The sequence below is a fragment of the Mustela nigripes genome, chromosome 14 (genome assembly GCF_022355385.1).
Source record: "Mustela nigripes isolate SB6536 chromosome 14, MUSNIG.SB6536, whole genome shotgun sequence".
NCBI lineage: Eukaryota > Metazoa > Chordata > Mammalia > Carnivora > Mustelidae > Mustela > Mustela nigripes.
The window spans coordinates 30,006,843-30,027,891 of NC_081570.1; the positions used below are offsets into that span (position 1 = coordinate 30,006,843).

Genomic DNA, 21,049 nt, shown 5'->3' on the forward strand with positions numbered 1-21,049 from the left:
TTGGTGGTCCCCAGTTGTGAACATGTAAAAGGATTTTTAACTTATGCAGAATGCATTTTTGGATAACCGGTGAAAAACTTTTAAAAGGTTGATATTTCATCTTGATTGAAAAAGTATGGGTAAGCCACTCAGCAGGCCAGACTGTTTAAGGCAGAACCCCACTTGCCTGGGGAAAGGAGAGGAAGAGGATGGCTATATAGAGGATTGTTATGTTCCACAGCGATCTATATATGATACAATGAGGATAAATGAACAAATTGACCAGGGGTCAAAGCTCAACCAGACATCAAAAAGCACCATGGAAAAGATGGAAGGAAGTACTATATCCAGCAACGGTACATTAGGAGCAGCATCTAATGTTTTTGAATCTAGAGCCCCAGAAGGCAAAAAGCTAGATGAGAGAATAATATTTGATGCACTAAAGTTAAGCAGTGATGTACAGAAGTCAGCACCTGTGCCACCCAGAAGGCGACCAAATGCAGAACGCAAAGACAATGTTAACAGGAGATCGTGGAAGTCCTTCATGCCACCCAATTTCCCAGAATTTGCAGAAAGGATAGAAGCTTCTCTCAGTGAGGTTTCAGAAGCTGGTGCTTCAAATCCTTCCTTGCAAGAGAAGAAGGAATCCAGTTCTGCATTAACAGAAAGTTCTGGTCATTTGAACTACCGGGAACCTCAGTCAGGGTCAGTAACTCTGGAGCATGTGTCCAAATCCATAGATACTCCAGAAGCGCAGGATGTGAAAAATTTAAGCGGCGAGTGCCAGGACTTCAGATCGCAGCCACACAGTGAGCGCTCTCCCTGTGAATTCCAGCCTCTAGAATCAGAAGCTGCAGCAGCAAGTGGTAACACAGATGTAATTCAGGAACACAGATTCTCAAGTGCAACCTGGCCCAGAGCCATGAAAAGTTTAGCTAAGGGAGGCTTCAGCGAGAAGCAGCACCCCCTTGGGGACGCAGCCTGCACTGTGGAAATGCCACCTCTCTCCCCTTGCCTGAGTGAAGAGCTGCTGGATCCAGAATTGCATGTTCTCATAACTCCCAGCCTGAGAGAGAAAACAGAGTCTGAGCTAAAGTTTGAGGAGGATGAGCGATGGATCATGATGGAGGCTGAAGAGGAGTGGGAGGAAGAGAAACTGTCAGAAAGAGGAAAGATTTTTCTAACGGCAGATGAGAAAAAGAACAGCCTGGCTGATATTTTTGAAGAAAGGGAACAAGCAAACACTGTAGCAGTGGCAGAGGATGGGGCAGATTGCTCAGCTGCTGTCTTGAGAACTTTTGACCACCTAGCTCTTGGTCAGATTTGTTGGTCTGATGATCTACAGTCAGCTAAGAACCATTCAGCTTCTGTTCTCGAAGATACACCTCTGGGTTACAGTTGTGTTCTCACAGGCGCAAGTGCTGTAGGGGAGCTGACAAGCAGAACTGTTCAGGGGCTGGAGGGTCTGGTTTCCGACCTAGAATGTACTATTGGTCCTGTTGATTCAGAGCAGCTCTCTGACACAGATTCGGTGCAGATGTTTCTCGAACTTGAAAAGGAGTGTTTATGTGAAGAAGGAGTAACTCCTCTAGCTGAGCTGGAGAGTCAAGCCTCTTCTGAAGGGCTGGCCCCATCCCAGGATGAAGAAAATGCACTTGTAATTAGTCATTTTCCAGGGGCTGCCTTAGGAGAAGAACACTTAGGCCTTTTAAATGTAAGGGTAAAAGACTCTGATACTGGACTGGATTGTGAATATTTTAATGCCCTGGATTCTTCTCAGGTGCCTAATGTTGTGGAACTTATTGTCTACTCTGACACTAGGAGAGGAGACACTTCCACGGTTAGTGAGGAGGAGCGTGAAAAAGTGCCTTCTAGCCCCGAGACTGCAGGGGAATTTAAGTTCAGACAGCCAGCTGATCTGGAGTCGCTGGAAAAGCTGGACCCAGGAGGACAGCCCAACTCTGATCACAGGGCTTCCCAGGAAGATGACTTACCAGGCTTTGTAGCTGAGCTGGCCAAAGAAAATGGCAGTTTGTCCCAGGTAGACTGCAGTCACTCTGAGGGGAATGTTGAAGAGTGTGTCAGGAGGGTCCCCCTCAGTTTTGCTTTTAGCTATGAACTAACAGATGTTACCTCAGGACCTGAAGTAGAGGTGTTCTCATGTGATTCACATTTACTAACAGATGAGATTCACTTGGAAAGTGAGACAGGAGCTATTAATCAAGAAACTAACATTCTGACTTCCTCGGGAAATGTGGATGCTTGTGAATTGTCCAAGGAGAAAGTTTGTGATGAGGATGGGGAGGGCCAAGAGCTGGGTTACCCTGCCAAGCTTTTGGAGGACCAAGCCCCAGCGCATTTTCACAGAGCCTTCCCAGAGCAGATCTTCCAGGATCTCCAGAGGAAGTCCGCAGAGTCAGATACTCTGAATTTGCCCCTGCTGCTTGGTGGACAGAGACATAGCAGAGATGGAGTGGAAGTTATAAACCATACAGAGCCCACGCTGGATGTGATGTCATTGGAGGGCGAGGAGACAGAAATGAGAGATACAGAATCATTACTGAGTATTCTTCTGGAGGAACAAGTTACCAAGGCTAGTAGTACGGAACCAGCTTTGGAGGGATGGATAACCCTCCAACAAAAGCCTGCTGCAGCTGCTGCAGTGCCCACTACGGAAGATGCCCTAGATGCTGCAGTGCTCGTCCCAGAGGAGGACGTCCCGGTTGCTGCAGCACCTGTCCCAGAGAGAGCTGCTGTAGCTGCTGCAGTGCCTTTCCCAGAGGCAGACGTACCAGTTGCTTCGGTGGCCGCCATCGAGGCACATGTCCCAGTTGCTTCAGTGGTCGCTGGAGAGAAGGCTATCCTGGCTGCTGCCCCAGCTGTTGCAGTGCCTGCTTCTGAAGGGACTGTTGCAGTTGCTGCAGTGGCCATCATGGAGGAGGATGCAGCAGCTGTTGCAGAGCCCTCCCCAGGGGGGACTGCTTCAGTTGCTGCAGGGCCCACCACAAGGGATGACATCCCAGAGGGATCTGTAACCCCAGCTGCTGCAGTGCCCACCCCGGAGGAGCCTATCCCCCCAGCTGTTAGAGCACCCACCCCAGAGGACCCTACAGCCCCAGGTGTTAGAGAGCCCACCCCAGAGGAGCCTATCCTCCCAGCTGTTAGAGTGCCCACCCCAGAGGAGCCTGCAGCCCCAGCTGTTAGAGCACACACCCCGGAGGAGCCTATCCCCCCAGCTCTTAGAGCACCCACCCCAGAGGAGCCTATCCCCCCAGCTGTTAGAGAGCCCACCCCAGAGGAGCCTATAGCCCCAGCTGTTAGAGCACACACCCCGGAGAAGCATATCGCCCCAGCTGATAGAGTGCCTGCTATGGAGGAAGTGTTCCCTGCTGATGTACCCTTCCTGGGAGATACTGCCCACACTGATTCAGTGCCTATCTCAGAAGAAGGAACTCCTGTTCTAGAGGAGGCTTCCCCCACTAATATGTGGATCAAGGAGGACCTTGATTCCCCAGGATTTGGAATAAAAGAGGTGACTGGCACAGTGCTGCATGGGAAAGTGCCTCTGGCTACAACTGATGGATTAAATTCAAATGAGGTAATTGTTGCTCATTTCGTTGGGAAAGGATCTGGGGAGTAAAGTGATATTTGCAAGTTCTCTCTGACTTAACAGTGATCAAAAAGGACACAGACAGTCCTTTCTTTGGTTCTCTTTGGGGCACTGGGCTTTTCTGGTCTTTCTATTGCAATTATGGGGAAAATATGTCTTATTTGGTGAAAAACTTGACAATTCGTACTCTTTTTTTTTTTTTTTTGGTTCGGTGATAAACCAAGCCCAAAGAAAACAGGGATGTAAATAGTTGTTGGTTTACATTTTGGAAAAGGTTATTATCAGGAAAGGGTGATTCTGCTTTTGAAAATGGCAGTGACCATGTTCTGTCCTAAATCTGCTCTTTAATAGGTGATGTCAGCACTGAGGTTGGGTCTCAGAGAGAGAACTGGGATACTTCTTTGCACTTGGCCAGTTAGTTAGATGTCCTGAATCTCCAGTTTGTTAATTTATTAAGGCAAAATCCTGTGAGGATAATGAAATAACCCATGGAAAACACCAAGTGTGTAAGATTTCAGTCACTATCGATACTCTCTCCATTTCTCTTCCACAGAGCTGTGTTGGTTAGTTGAAAGAATTCATAAGAACAGGCTGGGCGAAAGCAATATCTAGAAGTGTGAATAGCAGCTTTTTAATACAAATGTGTGTTTCTTAAAGCCAGAATAAGGTATAATAATGTTTATGAAAAGAGATTTTAGCCATCTCATCAAACGTAGTATCCTGAAGCAAGTCACTCTTTTTTTCCTGGACCTCTTGTTTCCTAATCCATATAATAAGGGAATTAGATTAAATGTCCTCCTGCCTCTCTCGTAACTCCCAAGATTCTGAGATTCTTAATGTTAGAGAATGGAATGTGTTAGGAAACTGATGGGAACCGTGTTCACATCCTTGAGCACTCCTAGTCAAAGACATTTAAGATTGGCTACTTTCTACAGTTTACTGCCCCAGTGTCATTTGGTCAGTGATAGGGAATGGAGCTGGTAGAAGTTTCATCTAATACAGTCGGGGATTACTGAGTACAGAGGTGGTTTTGATTTTATACCATCCCTAAGGCCCATAACAGTGCCTTCCTTGTGGTATGCATTCAGTGTTGACTGATGGAGTGCGTATCAGTCTCCTGAATATCCGTGGTTGCTACAGAGAGATGGGTTCTCACATCCACCTCATGCCAGAGCCTTTCTGGGAAGCCTTCTTGGCTAGAGCACCAGTTAAACCTGCAGCTACCAGCAATGAAAAGTCATTTTGATTACAGGCCACAAGCTTCCAACTTAGCTGTAGGTCCTACAGCTGAGTGGTGGTGGTGGTGGTGTCACCTTGGGCTTCACCAGATATTCACCAATATTTTGATATTTTGTAATGTAGCATCCCATCAAGCTATAATGTATCACCTTTCAGATTGGGGAATGATTCCATTTTCTGAGTCTTACTGAACTTGGGAGTGACACTGGGATCCCAGAAGTCACAGCCATTTTTGATTATACAGAACATTTTTAGTATAAAGCCTGCAGCATAATCAATGAAATATAGGGATTAAATTTGTAAGGAGCTTATCAAATCTGCATAAAGAAAAAATTCAGAGGAATCCCTAATATCAGTCTCAGATCTGTTTCTTCATCTATAAAATTAATAAATGGCGCTAGGTAATTTCTGAGGATCCCTTCAGCTATAGGAGGTAATCATTTTATGAAATACTACCTGATAAAATGGCAGGAGAAGGCAGTGGCGGGTTGCAGGGTTGTCCATCATCTTTGAAGTGTGGTTACATTATGGAATATCTGGAGGTAAGCTGATGTCTGCATTTGTGGACAAAAAAAGAAATCTAAGACATTGCCACAGCCAGGACGTTAACCAATAAGAAGGTAGAGAGGCTATTTTGGAAATATTTATTGAAACAAAATATGTATCATTATAGAGGTAACATGAGTGTACAGATTTTCCTAAACTGGTAAAATATTATTGAGAGAAAAAGTTTTTCCAAGATGAGAGCTGTATGGATTTCATTTATTCCCAGAGGGTTCCTAGAGGCAACTGAAGCTGTTGTTTTAATACATAAACACTTAGAACTCAGCAAGTGATCATACCTGAAATGCAATTTAGATTTTGTGTGTCTGTGCATATGCAAATACACACATGTATACATGATTAAAATAGATATAAATTTTCTCTTTTTTTCAAGATTTTTATTAGAGAGAGAGCACATGCACTTGCTCATAAGCATATGGAGTGGAGTGGGCAGAGGGAGAAGCGGACTCCCTGCTGAGCAGGGAACCTGGACACTGGGGACATGGGCACCATCCCAGGACCCTAGGATCATGGCCTGAGCCAAAGGCAGCCACTTAACTGACTGGGCCACCCAGGTGGCCTGATATAAATTTTCTAATAGCATTAGTGAGCAATTGATAGAAGAACCAAAATGCTAGAACTTAATCTGCTATCCCTTTAGTGGGATCCTAGGCCCACTGAGAGAACAATCTGTGGTTATTTAAACCCTCTTCTCTTTTGCAGACTTCCTCAGTCTTATTTCCAGACACTAGTTCAACGGAAGACAAAAAATCTTTTGTATAAAATTAGGGGTTCTATAAAATTCAAAATTTATAAGAAAGTCTTTTAAAGCAAAAATTGGGGAGCCCTACAATCTTAGCTCAGTGTTTGAATGCTCAACTGATCAGCAGAACCTTCCTAAATTTGTTTGCCTTGCCTAATACCATTTCTATTAAAGTATTCATTCATTCACTGGATAAATAGTTATTGCATACCTACTCTGTGCCAGGTATTGGGGCTCCTGCAGTGAATAAGATTGGCATAGTCCTTGCCCTTGTGGAACTTACATTGTATTAGCAGAGGCAGATATTAAGCAAAGAGGACACAAATATAGGAGCACCTGGCTGGCTCAGAAGACCATGTGACTTTTTTTTTTTTTTTTAAGGATTTATTTATTTCAGAGGGAGAGAGAATCTCAAGCACACACCATGCTGTTTGTGGAGCCCCACACAGGGCTCAATCCTATGATCATGAGATCACGACCTGAGTCAAAACCAAGAAAGAAAGAAGGATTTTAATGATTTCATTTACATTTTATTTTTTTTTAATTTATATTTTTAGAAGGTTTTATTTATTTATTTGACAGAGCACAAGCAGGGGGAGAGGCAGGCAGAGGGAGGAGCAGGCTCCCTGCTGAGCAAGGAGCCTGATGCGGGACTTGATCCCAGGACTCTGGGATCATGACCTGAGCCAAAGGCAGCCACTTAACCAACTGAGCCACCCAGGCGCCCCTCATTTACATTTTTAAAACATTACTCTCATCCTAACAATAGAGAAAACCACCCTACCTAGATAGTAAACATTCTCAACACTGGCTGGAGTTTATAAATCTGAGGTTTATTTTGACTTACATTTTATTAATTTGTCTTGGGATTGGCATGAGATAGAGAAAACACTGAATGGTTTGCAAAAAAAAAAAAATCAAAACAAACACACATACACGAAGAAATCACACTGGCTGCTATATGTGGAGTGCATTAACAGGGATTAAGGACAGAGTAGCGAGGCTGCTAGGTTATTGCAGTTGTCTAGGTGGCTTGGACTAGAGAGGCATCAGTGGATTTGAAGACCAGTTGGTTAGACTCAAGATATATTTTGGAGGCAGAATCAATAAGACCTGATAATGACTTTATGTAGGGAGAGAAGGAGAAGAAAAGGGAGTTCTCAAGGTTGGCTTCTAGGTTCTAGTTTGTACAACTGAGTGGATTGGAGCAGTAGTAAATTATTGATTTAGGGAAGAACAGGTTTCGGGGAAGAGGAAAGGAGGAGGTACTGTCCAGTTGTGGAATGGTTAGGTTTTTGAGGTACCCATGATTCATTTGTATGGCAATATTAAGAAAATATTTGGATGTACAGATGCGCACATATGTATTTGTACACACATACACAAACACATACCATAAACATCATGGTTAATATTTAAAACCACAGGAATAGATAGAATTGCCAAGAAGAGAACCCAAGACTGATGTCTTCCCCTGACCCCCACTTCCCAAAGATGAACATTTGGAGGTCTAGAAGAGGAGGGAGAGAGCAAAGGAGATAAAAATGAATCAGGCAGGATGAAAACTGGGAGAATGTTGTATTACCAAAGACTAAAGTGTTTTAAGGGGTGCCTGGGTGGCTCAGTTGGTTAGGCAACTGCCTTCGGCCCAGGTCATGATCCTAGAGTCCTGGGATCGAGTCCCACATTGGGCTCCCAGCTCCACAGGGAGTCTGACCTCTCCCCTTTCATGCTCTCTCTCTTACCGTCTCTCAAATAAATAAAATCTTAAAAAAAAAAAAAAGAAAAGAAAAAGTTCTTTTTTTTTTTTTTTTTAAGACTTTATTCATTCATTTAACAGAGAGAGAGGGGGAAGCAGGCTCACTGCTGAGCAGAGAGCCCGATCGATCCCAGGACCCTGAGATCATGACCTGAGCCGAAAGCGGAGGTTTAACACACTGAGCCACCCAGGCGCCCTGAAGAAGAAGTTCTTTAGGGGGTTTCTGGTTGGCTCAGTGGGTTACGCCTCCGCATTTGGCTCAGGTCATGATCTCAGGGTCTTGGGATTGAGCCTTGCTTCAAGATCTCTGCTCCCCACTCTCTCTGCCTGCCTCTCTGCCTCCTTGTGATCTCTGTCAAACAAGAAAATAGTAAATAAATCTTTAAAAAAAAAAAAAAAAAAGAAAACTCTTTGGGAAATTTTCTGTTTTATGTCCCAGTTGCATCTTACACTCTTGCAATAATTTTTAGTAGTGTTTTGCTCTGGGAAATGTCTGCCAGCTCTGGTTGGTTAATAACATGGCACAGCCCCATTGAAATATTGAGGAGTAGGAATTTTAATGCATCTGAAAGCACTGATTTTGCAGAACAGCTTTATTTGGGAGTTGAGAGAAGGGAGCAAGTGTTTTCAAATGTACTTTCTATAACATTCTGTTCACTTGTGTTCAAAGTAAATATTTAGATCGTGTTTATTTAGAAGTACTATCATAGATTCTCAAACTTCTGGACAAAAGATGAGACATATACCCATTCCCTGTCAACTCAATCCATGGAATGGAGGTTGGGGAACAAAAGAAGGAATCTCTAATGCTTCCATAGGAAATGTTCATTGACAAAGTAAATGCAGATTTTTTAAAAGAATTACCTCTGTTATATGAAAGAGATTACTAAGTTATTTGAATATATTTTACTTTTTACTTTTCTAGCCAGTAGAGTTTCTTGCCAAGATGGAGATATTCCCTATCTGTACTGCCCAGTACAACAGGCACTTAACCACATACAGCTGTTGACCTCACAAAATGTGGCTTAGTGTGGTTGAGGAACTGAATTTTAGTTAAATAGCCTCATATTGGACAGCACAGAAGGAATTTAAATGTTAAGTATGACACAAGATTTGCTTACTGGATAAAGTGGGCTCTTCAGTGTGAACTTGATGTCTTCCCCCCTCACCTTTGGTTTTCTTTCTTTGCCTTTCCAATCCCCACACCCTACCACCACCACCATTTTGTTGTACCTAAGCAACTTAAAACATTGGAGTTGTTTTTTTTACCCCCTCTGCTTTGATTTTCCTGCAGTGAAAACATCTTTAGTAGAAAATGGAATCATAGCACTTGCTTTTTCCGGGAATCATGTTGTTGGGGCAACAGTCATTTTTAGCTGAACTGCCTTGTAGTGTTGCCTAACAAAATATGGTGTAATCAAATTATAGTATAAAATGAAGCTCCCTGGTAATTACCTTTGAAACCTTCCTTTTTTAGTGTTCCCTGGGGCTTTTCCTCCCTGGTGAGTCACTTATCCAGCCATAGCCCATTCTCTCAAGAATCCGTTTCCTAATCCAAGTGTAATCTGTAGTTTTATATAGGCCAAAATTAATCCTAACCCGAGTTTATGTTTTTCTTTTACATTTTTGTTTTCTTCCATTTTTTGTCCTTCTTTGGCTTTAGTTGACTCACCTGTGTCACTGAAACTGAAGGAACATTTTATAGAAGAAAAGAGAATGGCAATAGATCCAGATTGGATCTATAAAATCTGTGGAATGTGGCTGATTTTATCCTCTGATAATTGATAATTGAGAGAAGTCTGATCTTTGAGATAATTATCTGTTTCATTCTTTTCCTTAATACTATTAATGTGTCAAAGTATCATTTTCTTTTGACTCTGTTTCTTTTCTGAGTCATAATGGAGCTTAAGAACTTCAGTAGAAAGAAACATGCATTGTTGTTACACTCCTTCACATTGTTTTAAAATTCCATTGTTTAATGATGAACATGGATATTCAGTATTATAATTTTAAGAATGCTTTATGTATATCTGCATCTTAGAGTATGTGTCTGAAGTTGGTGAGGACATTTCCCAGTATTACTGGCCCATTTCCCTTTGTAATCTCAGAAATACTGCTCCAAGATTATTAGCGGTGTGTGGTCTGTGGCCCTAGACCAGAATGGAATTAAATGACCACAGGGGGATTAAACTATGAGTTTGGCATTTCTCACAACATTAATAATGTTTTGGCTAATTGAGTTATTGCTCCTAGTCAAAGAAGAGCATTGCCTGTATCAGTGGTATGTTAAAGCTGTTCCCCAAGGTATTTTTAATCTTAAATACTGGTCATTTGATATTCTTCCCTTTTAGGATTGGTATACATTGGTATACATCACACTTTTATGGTATCTTGCTTCTCTATTCCCTATAGCTTTTTGCATTAAAAATCAAGCAAGCAGAAACAAACCAACCAACCACGAGTCATTGGCTAAAAGACCTAAGTAGTGCCATAACTCTCTGTAATTACTTGTCCGTAGGAGGATGTACTGAAATATGAAACCACATGTTTCTTTGATAGTTCCCTGTACAGATGGCTTGTTTTTTCTCTTTGTTTTTTCTTGCCCCTCTTTTGTTAAATATAAATCTCCCAAGAATGACCAGTCATTGTGTGGTGTAGAGGGTCTGATTGCTGCCTTTAGATTAAATCTTTGACTTGCAATTATCTAGATGTTTCAGAAAGAACAGGTGGATCCCCTTCAAATGAAGCTACAGCAGGTGAATGGACTCGGCCAGGGGTTGATTCAGAGTGCGGGGAAAAACTGTGACGTGCAGGGTTTGGAACATGACATGGAGGAGATCAATGCTCGATGGAACACGCTGAACAAAAAGGCGAGTGGCCGGTGGGGGGTAACTAGTGCCCTGGGAATGGGGAGCTTAGAAAAGGCACATCTCAAGCTGAGGTTTCCCTGCAATCTGAATGCAAATACAAATTTAGCAGTTGCAATCTGGAGTTGGGGGGGCGGCAATCATTTAAAAAGCTCTCTCCTTTCTCCTAACGAGGCCCCACATCTGTGATACAGGTTGCACAAAGGATTGCACAACTGCAGGAGGCTTTGTTGCATTGTGGGAAGTTTCAAGATGCCTTGGAGCCGTTGCTCAGCTGGTTGGCCGACACTGAGGAGCTCATAGCCAATCAGAAGCCTCCATCTGCCGAGTATAAAGTGGTGAAAGCACAGATCCAAGAACAGAAGGTAAGCAAGAATGTTGGGAGGGTGAACTGGAAACAGCCGTGGGGAGTGGCAGACAACACATGTGCTTAAGAGTTCAGGAGCATATTCCAGAGTTTTAGGAGAATCCTGACCTACTTTGTGTGATCATGAAAAGAAAAATGAAAACTGATTTGCCTCATCTTACTTAATCAACCAGCTTCCTATGGCACATACTGGACCAAACAGTTGTCTGCATTTGTGTTTTCACTCAGAGCTCTGTCTTATGAGGTTTTTAGGGTCAGCAGTATTCTGAATAACACAGTATATCATGTGTAAATAAGTTTCTGTCTATGTTTTTTGTTGGCTTAATTTCCATTTCAGTGCATTTTTCTCCTGGTTCAAAATAAGTTCCCTGTTAGTCACATAGTGACCATCACTCCTCCATTTAAAAACCAAAGTAAGCATATGAGAAGTCCATCCAGGGGTAGCAACTTTGCCACCTCTTGTGTTTTTGCCTCAGGTTGGAAAAAAGCCACCACTACTCGATCCAGTTTAGGATTTGGTGGGATGGGGCTTGGGGATCTTTTGTTTGTTTGTATTTTCTTCCTTATTTCAGATTGTAAAGTGACCTTGTGTTACCACTCTTCATTCTCCTTAAACATTATGTGCTCTAGTTGCTCCAGCGGCTCCTCGATGATCGGAAGGCCACAGTAGATATGCTTCAAGCGGAAGGAGGCAGAATAGCCCAGTCAGCTGAGCTGGCTGATCGGGAGAAAATCACTGGACAGTTGGAGGGTCTTGAAAGTAGGTGGACTGGACTACTCAGCAAGGCAGCAGCCAGGTAAGGCCAAAGGGGTTTTGAGGAATGGGTCAGAGAACGTGTTTTGCCCAGTTTTTGACTTGCTATCCTTAAGGTGCTCTAAAAGGTCCTGGATGAGTCATAGAGTGTTTGGGCAGATATGTCATGGCCTTTTATCTTGAAGGAGAATAAGTTTTTGGAGGTGATCCTCATAATCACAGTCACTCTCAGGAAATAAGTCTCAGCTACTCCAGGAATTTCTGAGAGCTGGAAGACTCATTGCTCTGTGTTTTTGTTCTGCTGAGATATATTCGTGGTTCCAAACCGACAGACACTGACGCCTGCAATCCAGCCAAGTTATTTTCTGAGTTTTTGAGACAGATTTTTTTCCCCTTCATATTTATAAGTAATATTTTTGATACTTGGAATTGAAATTTATCATGTTTCTTTTCTGATTGCTTATCCCAATATTAGATGTTTTTGCATCTAGGATCTAGTCTGTGATTCTCTTAAATAAATGGACATTCAAGAGATGCATGAACAATCTTCAGTAAGTGGCCAAAAGACAGGCGGCATACTTTTCTCCTTCAAGGAAGTGCTTTCTCCTTCTGTAGCTATGTACCCAACATTATTTAAGCTTAGTATGTCGCCTGAATGTCTTTTATCTTATATTGTCCCCAGTTTTTAAAAATAAATGTTAGTTAGTTAAATCTGTATGAGAGTAGTGTAGATGATCATTTATGATTCTTTCAGTTTTCTAGGTAGCCAGTGGCAGTGGTCAGCTAACTAGCTCTTCAGTCTCCTTATTTCCACTGGCCCACAGTGTGCTTGTTTTCTTACTTATCTGGGTTGCAAAGTATTGTTGACCATATTAGTGGGAGAAACAAAAATGAAAGAACTCAACCTAATTTTTTAAATTATGCTTATTTTTATTTCTAGATTGTACTGCTTTTTTTCTTTGCTTTCTCCATTTCCATTAATAGTGCCATTAACCTTCCAGTTACCAGGCTTCAAAACTTAACTCCATTTTTTATCCTTTCTCCCCTGCTCCTTTGTGTTCCCACATCTATTAGAATGCTAAATTCTGTCCATTTTACTTCCATAGTGTCTGCCCTGTTCATTCATTTCTCTAATTCTTGCTCAGTTCCTGACTTGGGCTAGTCTACTTGAGGTAGTTCCCCAAACTAACTCATCACTAGTCACTTAATCACTCAATTACCGCTTAACCCTCCGACTTCCCCTTTGCCTTGCTCAGAAATTTAATGACTCCCTGTTGCTTATGAAATAAAATCTAAACTCTTTAACCCAACATTGGAAGCCCTCAGCTATTTGGGCCTAGTCTACATTTCTTAGTCTCTGCTCTTCTCACTCCTTATATTATAGGTGAAGTATGCCATATTCTTCAGTATCTTCTGTCACTTCCTAATTCTGTGTCTTTCCTGATGGTGTTGCGTCTTCCATGAAATACCTGTGTTTATCTTCTCCTTTTCTATGAAGTTTTCTTTGTTCCCCAAGCATGGAATACCTCCATCTTCCTCTTAACTGCTGTAATTCTTTATTTTTACCTTTATCATTATTTTATGTACTTAATCTCTAAACTTTCACATTCCCAAATCCAGAGATAAGTCAGAAAGACACAAAAATCAGGGATAATTTTTTTCATTTTATACACACACACACACACACACACACACACACACACACGTATATACATATGTACGTATATATATAATTTTTAAGATTATGTGCTTTAGTTATAGTAATTGAAGATGTGTTTTGAAGGCTTGCACAAACAGATTATTCCATAGTTGATATTGACATTTAAAAATAGCACTTAGAGCCTAACAATTCACAAACCTGTACCCCTGGGGCAAATAATACATTATATGTTAATAAAAATAATTAATAAAAAAAATAGCAGGGCGCCTGGGTGGCTCAGTGTGTTAAGCCTCTGCCTTTGGCTCAGGTCATGATCTCAGGGTCCTGGGATCGAGCCCTGCATCAGGCTCTCTGCTCAGCAGGAAGCCTGCTTCCTCCTCTCTCTGCTTGACTCTCTCTGCCTTCTTGTGATCTCTGTATGTCAAATTAAAAAAAAAAGCATTTAGAGGGGCGTTTGGCTGGCTCAGTCAATAGTGCATATGACCCCTGACCTCGGGATTGTCAGTTTGAGCCCCACATTGAGTGTAAAGTTTACTTAAAAAATAAATAGAGCAGCTTCATATTCTTCAACATTAAAACATTAGTAATAATAAAAATTGGGGCACCTGTGTGGTTCAGTCCCTTGAACATCCAACTCTTGATTTCAACTCAGGTCATGATCTCAGGGTTGTGGGATTAAGCCCCACTTTGGGCTGTCTGCGCAGCAGGGAGTCTCCTTGGGATTCTCTCTCTCCCTCCCCCTCTGCCTATCTGTTTACTGTGCACCTGCTCTTTCTCTCTCTCTTTCAAATAAATAAAATCTTTAAAAAAGAAACAAGAAGTTTATTTTTAAAAATTGAAATTAAAACAGTATTTAGCAATACATTTTTCTTTATATTTAAACATAATTGGGTTTCCAGATCATTAAAATGGTAAGCCTTTATATTTATTTTTATTTTATTATTATTATTTTTTAAAAGATTTATTTATTTATTTATTTGTCAGAGAGAGTGAGCGAGAGCTAGCATAGGCAGACAGAGTGGAAGGCAGAGTCAGAGGGAGAAGCAGGCTCCCTGCGGAGGGAAAGGAGCCGGATGTGGGACTCGATCCCAGGACGCCGGGATCATGACCTGAGCCGAAGGCAGCTGCTTAACCAACTGAGCCACCCAGGCATCCCAGCCTTTATATTTAAATCATTTTTTTATTAAAATAAATTTGCGGGTGCCTGTGTGGCTGAGTTGGTTAAATGTCTGACTCTTGATTTTAGTTCAGGACGTGATCCAGGATCCTGAGATCAAGCCCCACATGAGACTTTGTGCTCAGCATGGATTCTCCTTGTCCCTCTGCCTCTGCAGCTCCCACCCATGCCCCGTATGCACACCTATATTCTCTTGCTCTCTCTCAAATAAAGAAAATAAATTTGTCCAGGATACACAGCATAGGACCTGGCACACATCCTGTTCAGTAAAGGTTTATTGAACTAAAGTGCATCATATACTTCCAGGCCTTTTCAAATGACACAGCCTTTAGTCTGTTCTTAATGATTCAAAGACATAATTATGACCTTATATTTTAATCTGTGGGCTAATCCAGTTCTGTAGTTGTTTATCTTTCACATTCCTATCAGACTCCCCCTCTCCTGTGTAATTTTTAATCTATAGGATACTTGAAATCTAAGCTTATTTAGTATGGATGTTATATTAAATGAGATTTGAGATTCCAAGTGAGCTGTGAAGTCTATAATCTTTTGACTGCCATGTGTGTTGGCAAATTCAGCTAGTCTGAGGTCATTTTTTTTGCCTTAGATCTGGATTCAAAGTTGTGTTCTGGTGCTCGTAATCATTGGAATGAGGGAGATGGTGAAGGAGTTCTAGTTCATAGTCTGCCTTTGCTCCTCACATGCTCGCTTTTCTTAACTCAGCAGTGAAGGTAGCAGTGACAGGGAGAGAGAAATGAAAACTGGTAATTTTTTTGACTCCGTTAAAACTTGATTTTGGTTTCACCTTTAGATGATGCATGTGCTACATCCCCTAAGAGAAAGAGCATTAGAAAGTCTGATCCAAATCTTTATTGCATTGTTACTATTCATTGGGTGAACTAGACAAATCTTTCTTTAAGCCTTCAGGGTCAGTTTTCTCTTTTGTAATAGTGAGATAATAATTCCGCCTATCTTACAGGGTGATGATAGAACCAAAATAAGGGAATGTTTATGGCAAGCCTTTAAAACCACAAAGTAGGGGCGCCTGGGTGGCTCAGTGGGTTAAAGCCTCTGCCTTCAGCTCAGGTCATGATCCCAGGGTCCTGGGATCAAGCCCCGCATCGGGCTCTCTGCTCAGCAGGGAGCCTGCTTCCTCCTCTCTCTCTGCCTGCCTTTCTGCCTACTTGTGATCTCTGTCTGTCAAATAAATAAATAAAATATAAAATAAATAAATAAATAAATAAAACCACAAAGTACTATGTATATACATTCTGTTTACTATTGATACTTAAAATGTACCCGCTAAAGATTGGTATTTCACTGAACGTAGTACTGTTAGTCTTAATGTGAATTTTTGCCTGAGCAGTTTGTTCTATATATTTGTGTAGGCAAAAACAACTGGAAGATATCCTGGTTCTGGCCAAACAATTCCATGAGACAGCTGAACCTATTTCTGACTTCTTATCTGTCACAGAGAAAAAACTCACTAACTCAGAACCTGTTGGCACTCAGACTGCCAAAATACAGCAACAGATCACCCGGCACAAGGTAGGGAGAGGCTGTGGCAAATGAAAACACAGCACTGCAGTCAGAAAGCCTAGAAATTAACTGCCTGTAGCAGTCTAGAAGATATGTTTGGCCGGGGGAGGGATGTTTGGGGGGGTGTTAAAGTTTAATTTGAAATATGGTCAGATTATCCATGGGAATAGTCACATCCTTGTAAAAATAACAATAGCCTACCATCAGGAAAAAACAGCTTTTATTCTCACTTTTTATATTATTTTTGCCTTTCAGTAGGTGAACTTTTTATATTATTTATTGTATCATTTGTTATTCATTGTTTCATGTTTACTTTTCATTTATTCTGTTTCTGTTATTCATTTTTTCCATCTGGATTTCCAGGCTCTGGAGGAAGAAATAGAAAGCCATGCAACAGATGTGCACCAGGCAGTCAAAATTGGGCATTCCCTCTCCTCCCTGACATGCTCTGCAGAGCAGGGCGTGCTGTCAGAAAAGCTAGACTCCTTGCAGGCCCGATACAGTGAGATTCAAGACTGGGGCTGTCGAAAAGCAGCCCTGCTTGAACAAGCACTGTGTAATGCTAGACTGTTCGGGGAGGATGAGGTGGAGGTGCTCAACTGGCTGGCTGAGGTTGAGGACAAGCTCAGTTCAGTGTTCGTAAAGGATTACAGACAGGATGTCCTGCAGAAACAGCATGCTGACCACCTGGTATTCACATTTTCCATTTTTATCAGTCATGTTATGAAGTTATTTTGTAATTTTGATTCATGTTTCTCTTCATTTCTTTTCTCTTTTTCATTCCAAACATTTTAATTCCAAACAATTTAATTTTATACATAAGCACGTAGTTATAGACTTGTTGCTAAGGACTGATCTATTCTTAGATGAGCCCATGGAAATACTTACCCTTAAACTGAATCAGTAACTCTGAAAGATCCAGAGTACAGTCAGGGGCCATCCCATCTCCAACTCATGTTTTACATCATTAGGTCAGGTGTCACTCAGTTTCTATCTGAGCGGTTTTATCAAAGAGAATGTAATTTAACAAAGCCAAATACCTAAACATTTCCCAAGGTTTGACCACATAGCTGTAACTTCTGAAATTTTTTCTAGGTTTATATGCTCAAATTCCAGGGATTGTCATCTTAATAGGGAAAAAAAAAATTTGTTCTTTTCATCTAATTTTTATGAAATTTCATAGTAAAAATAGACAAAGCAGTTGTTTTGCTGTTGTTGTTGTTAATGACCTAAAATTCTGCTTCATTGACTTCAGATATTGAGAATTTTTAAGCAGGATCCTGATTGAAGTCAGCCTGTTCTTGCTGACTTTCTTCTCTTGAACTTCCTGAGTCTTGGTTTTGGACATAGTAGACATTTTTGCTGAATTCTACTTCCTTCTTTCTTGGGCTCAGGTTTGGTACCAGTGTATTGGTAAAACTGATTTAATTCTACATCTCTCCCTATCCTGTACAGGGGAGAACTTGCCTATAAGTATCAGATTTAATTTTTCTGAGTACTTAGTGGCATAACCAAAGAGATAATGAAAGAACCAAATATCCAATGTGTAAACTAACCTGGTATTTGTCTCTTTACTTTAAACTTGGTCTCTTAAAGGTTTCGCCTTTCTTTTCCTTTGTTATGCCATAGTTTTAAGATTAATGCTGTTCTTTCCTTTCAGGCTTTAAATGAAGAAATCATTAATAGAAAGAAGAATGTAGATCAAGCTATTAAAAATGGTCAGGCTCTGCTAAAACAAACCACAGGTACTTGGAAAGTGCATCTCTTGCCTCTCTGTAGTCACTCAATCACATCTCCCAGGAAATAAGCACCCGGCACTAGCCACTTCTCTTTGTATATAGGAGAAGCTTATATTCACTGATTGTATTACCGTGTGATCCTGGAGACTGGCAGCATGGGGTCCTATTTCCTATTACCTTGTTGTCTCACGTTTGTTTGTACATGATGGCTCTCCCTACCTTCCAGTATGTGTAAGGCCAGCAATCATGGAATGGTGCTGGGAACATCTAGAAACACCTGCAGCTGAATTCAGACCTTAATAATCTCAGAAATAGCTTCTTTTATCAATTAGAAGGTTAATTTCCCACCTCTCTTAGTGTGGAATGGTAGGTGAAATTGCTACCATAGGGAGAGAGCATCTATAAAATTCAAGCTCTACATTGAAGAAAGGGGGATTAAAGAGACTTCCTGGTCCTGGAAGGAGAGTCCCTCATTTCCTCTTAAATATAAATGACTGCACGCTGTCCCCCACAGGTGAAGAAGTATTGCTTATCCAAGAGAAACTGGATGGAATCAAGACTCGCTATGCAGACATCACGGTCACTAGCTCCAAGGCCCTTAGAACTTTGGAGCAAGCCCGGCAGCTGGCCACCAAGTTCCAGTCTACTTATGAGGAACTGACTGGGTGGCTAAGGGAGGTGGAGGAGGAGCTAGCAGCTAGTGGAGGACAGTCTCCCACAGGGGAGCAGATACCCCAGTTTCAACAAAGACAGAAGGTGAGCTGTCATGTCACACAGTAAAGGGAAAAAAAATTTACTCTTAAAATCCTTAAGTTCGGATTTTTAAGTTTTGTCGCCAGCTGTCTCTACCTTAAATCTAAACCAAAAAGTTCTGCCTCCTTTGTTTCTTGTTTGCTCAAGGACAGTAAGATCTGACATAAAGGCGGACTTATTAAGACTATTTGCTGTGGTCTGAAGCGGGGGGGGTGGGGGACTGAATCACAGATCCCAGGGAAGTTTGCTTTACAGGGTAACATTTTAAAAAACTTACTTCTGTAACTCATTCTCTGGAGAGTGCTTCATAGTTATATTTGTTTTTCCTGCAGGATCTAGTACAGTTCTAGATGTGCAGAAATACTGTGTAGGTACTTAATGAGTTAAATGCCTGTGTTTAAAGAATTATTTTATCATTTCTACTGAAGTAGGGAGAAAAAAAGAAAGAGACACTCTTTGTTTTACCCAGAGACAGTCTAGCCAAAGAAGTGTTGCAGACAGTTCTAAGCAGCAGCTAAGCCTAAAGTCAGGCTGTGGAATGACTGAAAAATCTGAGACAAGAAAAAAAATAAGTGGAGGAAGGAGGTCAGAGCCCTGCTGGGATGTGTGGTAGAGATAGCACTTTCCACCCAGCACAGCTGCTAATGTGCTTAATTTAGCAAGGAATGGCCTGAAAACTTTTTTTCCCTCCTTAGGAATTAAAGAAGGAGGTCATGGAGCACAGGCTGGTGTTGGACACAGTGAATGAAGTGAGCCGTGCTCTCTTAGAGCTGGTGCCATGGAGAGCCAGAGAAGGGCTGGATAAACTTGTATCTGATGCCAACGAACAGTACAAGTTGGTCAGTGACACTGTGGGACAAAGGGTGGATGAAATTGATGCTGCTATTCAGAGATCACAACAGGTAATGTTTATAAACACCTCTGCATTAATATTTTAGACAGCAGTGATATATATATATATATATAAAGTATTAAACTATGACCCACATAAATACAGGCTCAGGAATAGGAATAATGAGATAAAGCAAAATCTGATGTAACAAATTATTTCAGTGATGGGAAGTGATTGGATAAAGGTATGTGAGAGTGGATCTTAGTTTGACCGAAAATATTTTACCCTTTTTGAGAAGACAGGAATTTGTGGTAGAGTCCCTCTTCTCAGCTACTGCCCCATTAAGAGGCAGATTCTCATAGAAGTAGATAATATCTAGGATCAAGAGGTCTAAATACATCCCAGTCTTAGTTTGACATAATCAACTGTTTTAGCATTAGCTGGGGGAAGAGGGGAAGGAACCAAGAACTATAATTACTATCAAATATGCTAACCAAAATAGCAGAGCCATCCAAGATAGAACCTTCCCAGTAAACACAGGTGTCATATTTCCCTCAATTTTTTTTTCCTTCCTGCTTTCGGGAAAAAGTTATTTGCTTTCCTTTGTAGCTGGATGTGCACCTATTAATGTATCATGGTGCAAAGTAAATACAACATGATTTCGTGGGTTCAGTGATGAGCAAAATCTTTGTGAACCACATAAAAGTTTGCCGTGATTTCAGGTGTGTCCCCGTGTCTTTATTGATATCCCTAATCTTGGCCAAATATTTCAGTGTGAAATTTATCATGCTTGGGAGGAGTTTATTTTCCTCTTTAAAAAGATAGTAGGTAGGTTGGCAAAATTGAAGAAGAGAAGAAATTGGGGGTCCCTCATTAAACGGCAATCACATAGAACATGTTCTTCATTTTTCTTAGTTTCTGCATGACCCTTTAAAAGTTGGGTGTTCTCCTGGGTTCTTAACACTTCCGCCAAGCAAGTACTTCCTAGTTAACTTGACTCAACTGTCTGCTGCCATTTTTAGTGATATATTTAAACATATGACAAAAGTACTCTTCAGTGTATGGGTAGGGTTTTAAGAGTGTCAGTTTTCATTGTTGTTTCTAGCTATAGGACCACTAACTGGGTTTTGTTAACTTCTTTCTAAAGAAGTTGAAATAGGATCGACTCACATTTTTTGAAGTATAATCCATTCAAAATTTTTTTAATATTTTATTTTATTTATTTGACACAGAGAGATACAGTGAGAGAGGGAACACAAGCAGGGGGAGTGGGAGAGGGAGAAGCAGGCTTCCCGCTGAGCAGGGAGCCTGATGTGGGGCTAGATCCCAGGACCCTGGGATCAGGACCTGAGACGAAGGCAGACACTTAGTGAATGAGCCACCCAGGCGCCCCTAATCCATTCCAAGTTGTCTGCATCTTGATTTATGATTTTAGGAACTTCTCCCCTAGTTTTGTCTTTACTTTGTA

General features: G+C 41.4%; 1 protein-coding gene across 20 annotated transcripts in view; it reads left to right on the forward strand.

Moving 5' to 3' along the window:
• The window catches only part of MACF1 (microtubule actin crosslinking factor 1), a 338,037-nt gene that overhangs the window by 271,754 nt on the left and 45,234 nt on the right, over positions 1-21,049 (forward strand). For 12 of the 20 annotated variants that reach the window (XM_059377367.1, XM_059377361.1, XM_059377357.1 and 9 more), the window contains 8 exons: positions 10,602-10,763; positions 10,955-11,125; positions 11,758-11,924; positions 16,107-16,266; positions 16,621-16,947; positions 17,918-18,002; positions 18,511-18,752; positions 19,445-19,651. In XM_059377367.1, the coding sequence (XP_059233350.1) occupies positions 10,602-10,763; positions 10,955-11,125; positions 11,758-11,924; positions 16,107-16,266; positions 16,621-16,947; positions 17,918-18,002; positions 18,511-18,752; positions 19,445-19,651 (1,521 nt within the window). Of the gene's footprint in view, positions 1-9; positions 3,578-10,601; positions 10,764-10,954; positions 11,126-11,757; positions 11,925-16,106; positions 16,267-16,620; positions 16,948-17,917; positions 18,003-18,510; positions 18,753-19,444; positions 19,652-21,049 lie in introns of those variants that run through there. The other 8 variants (XM_059377366.1, XM_059377373.1, XM_059377372.1 and 5 more) reach the window with 2 other exon arrangements.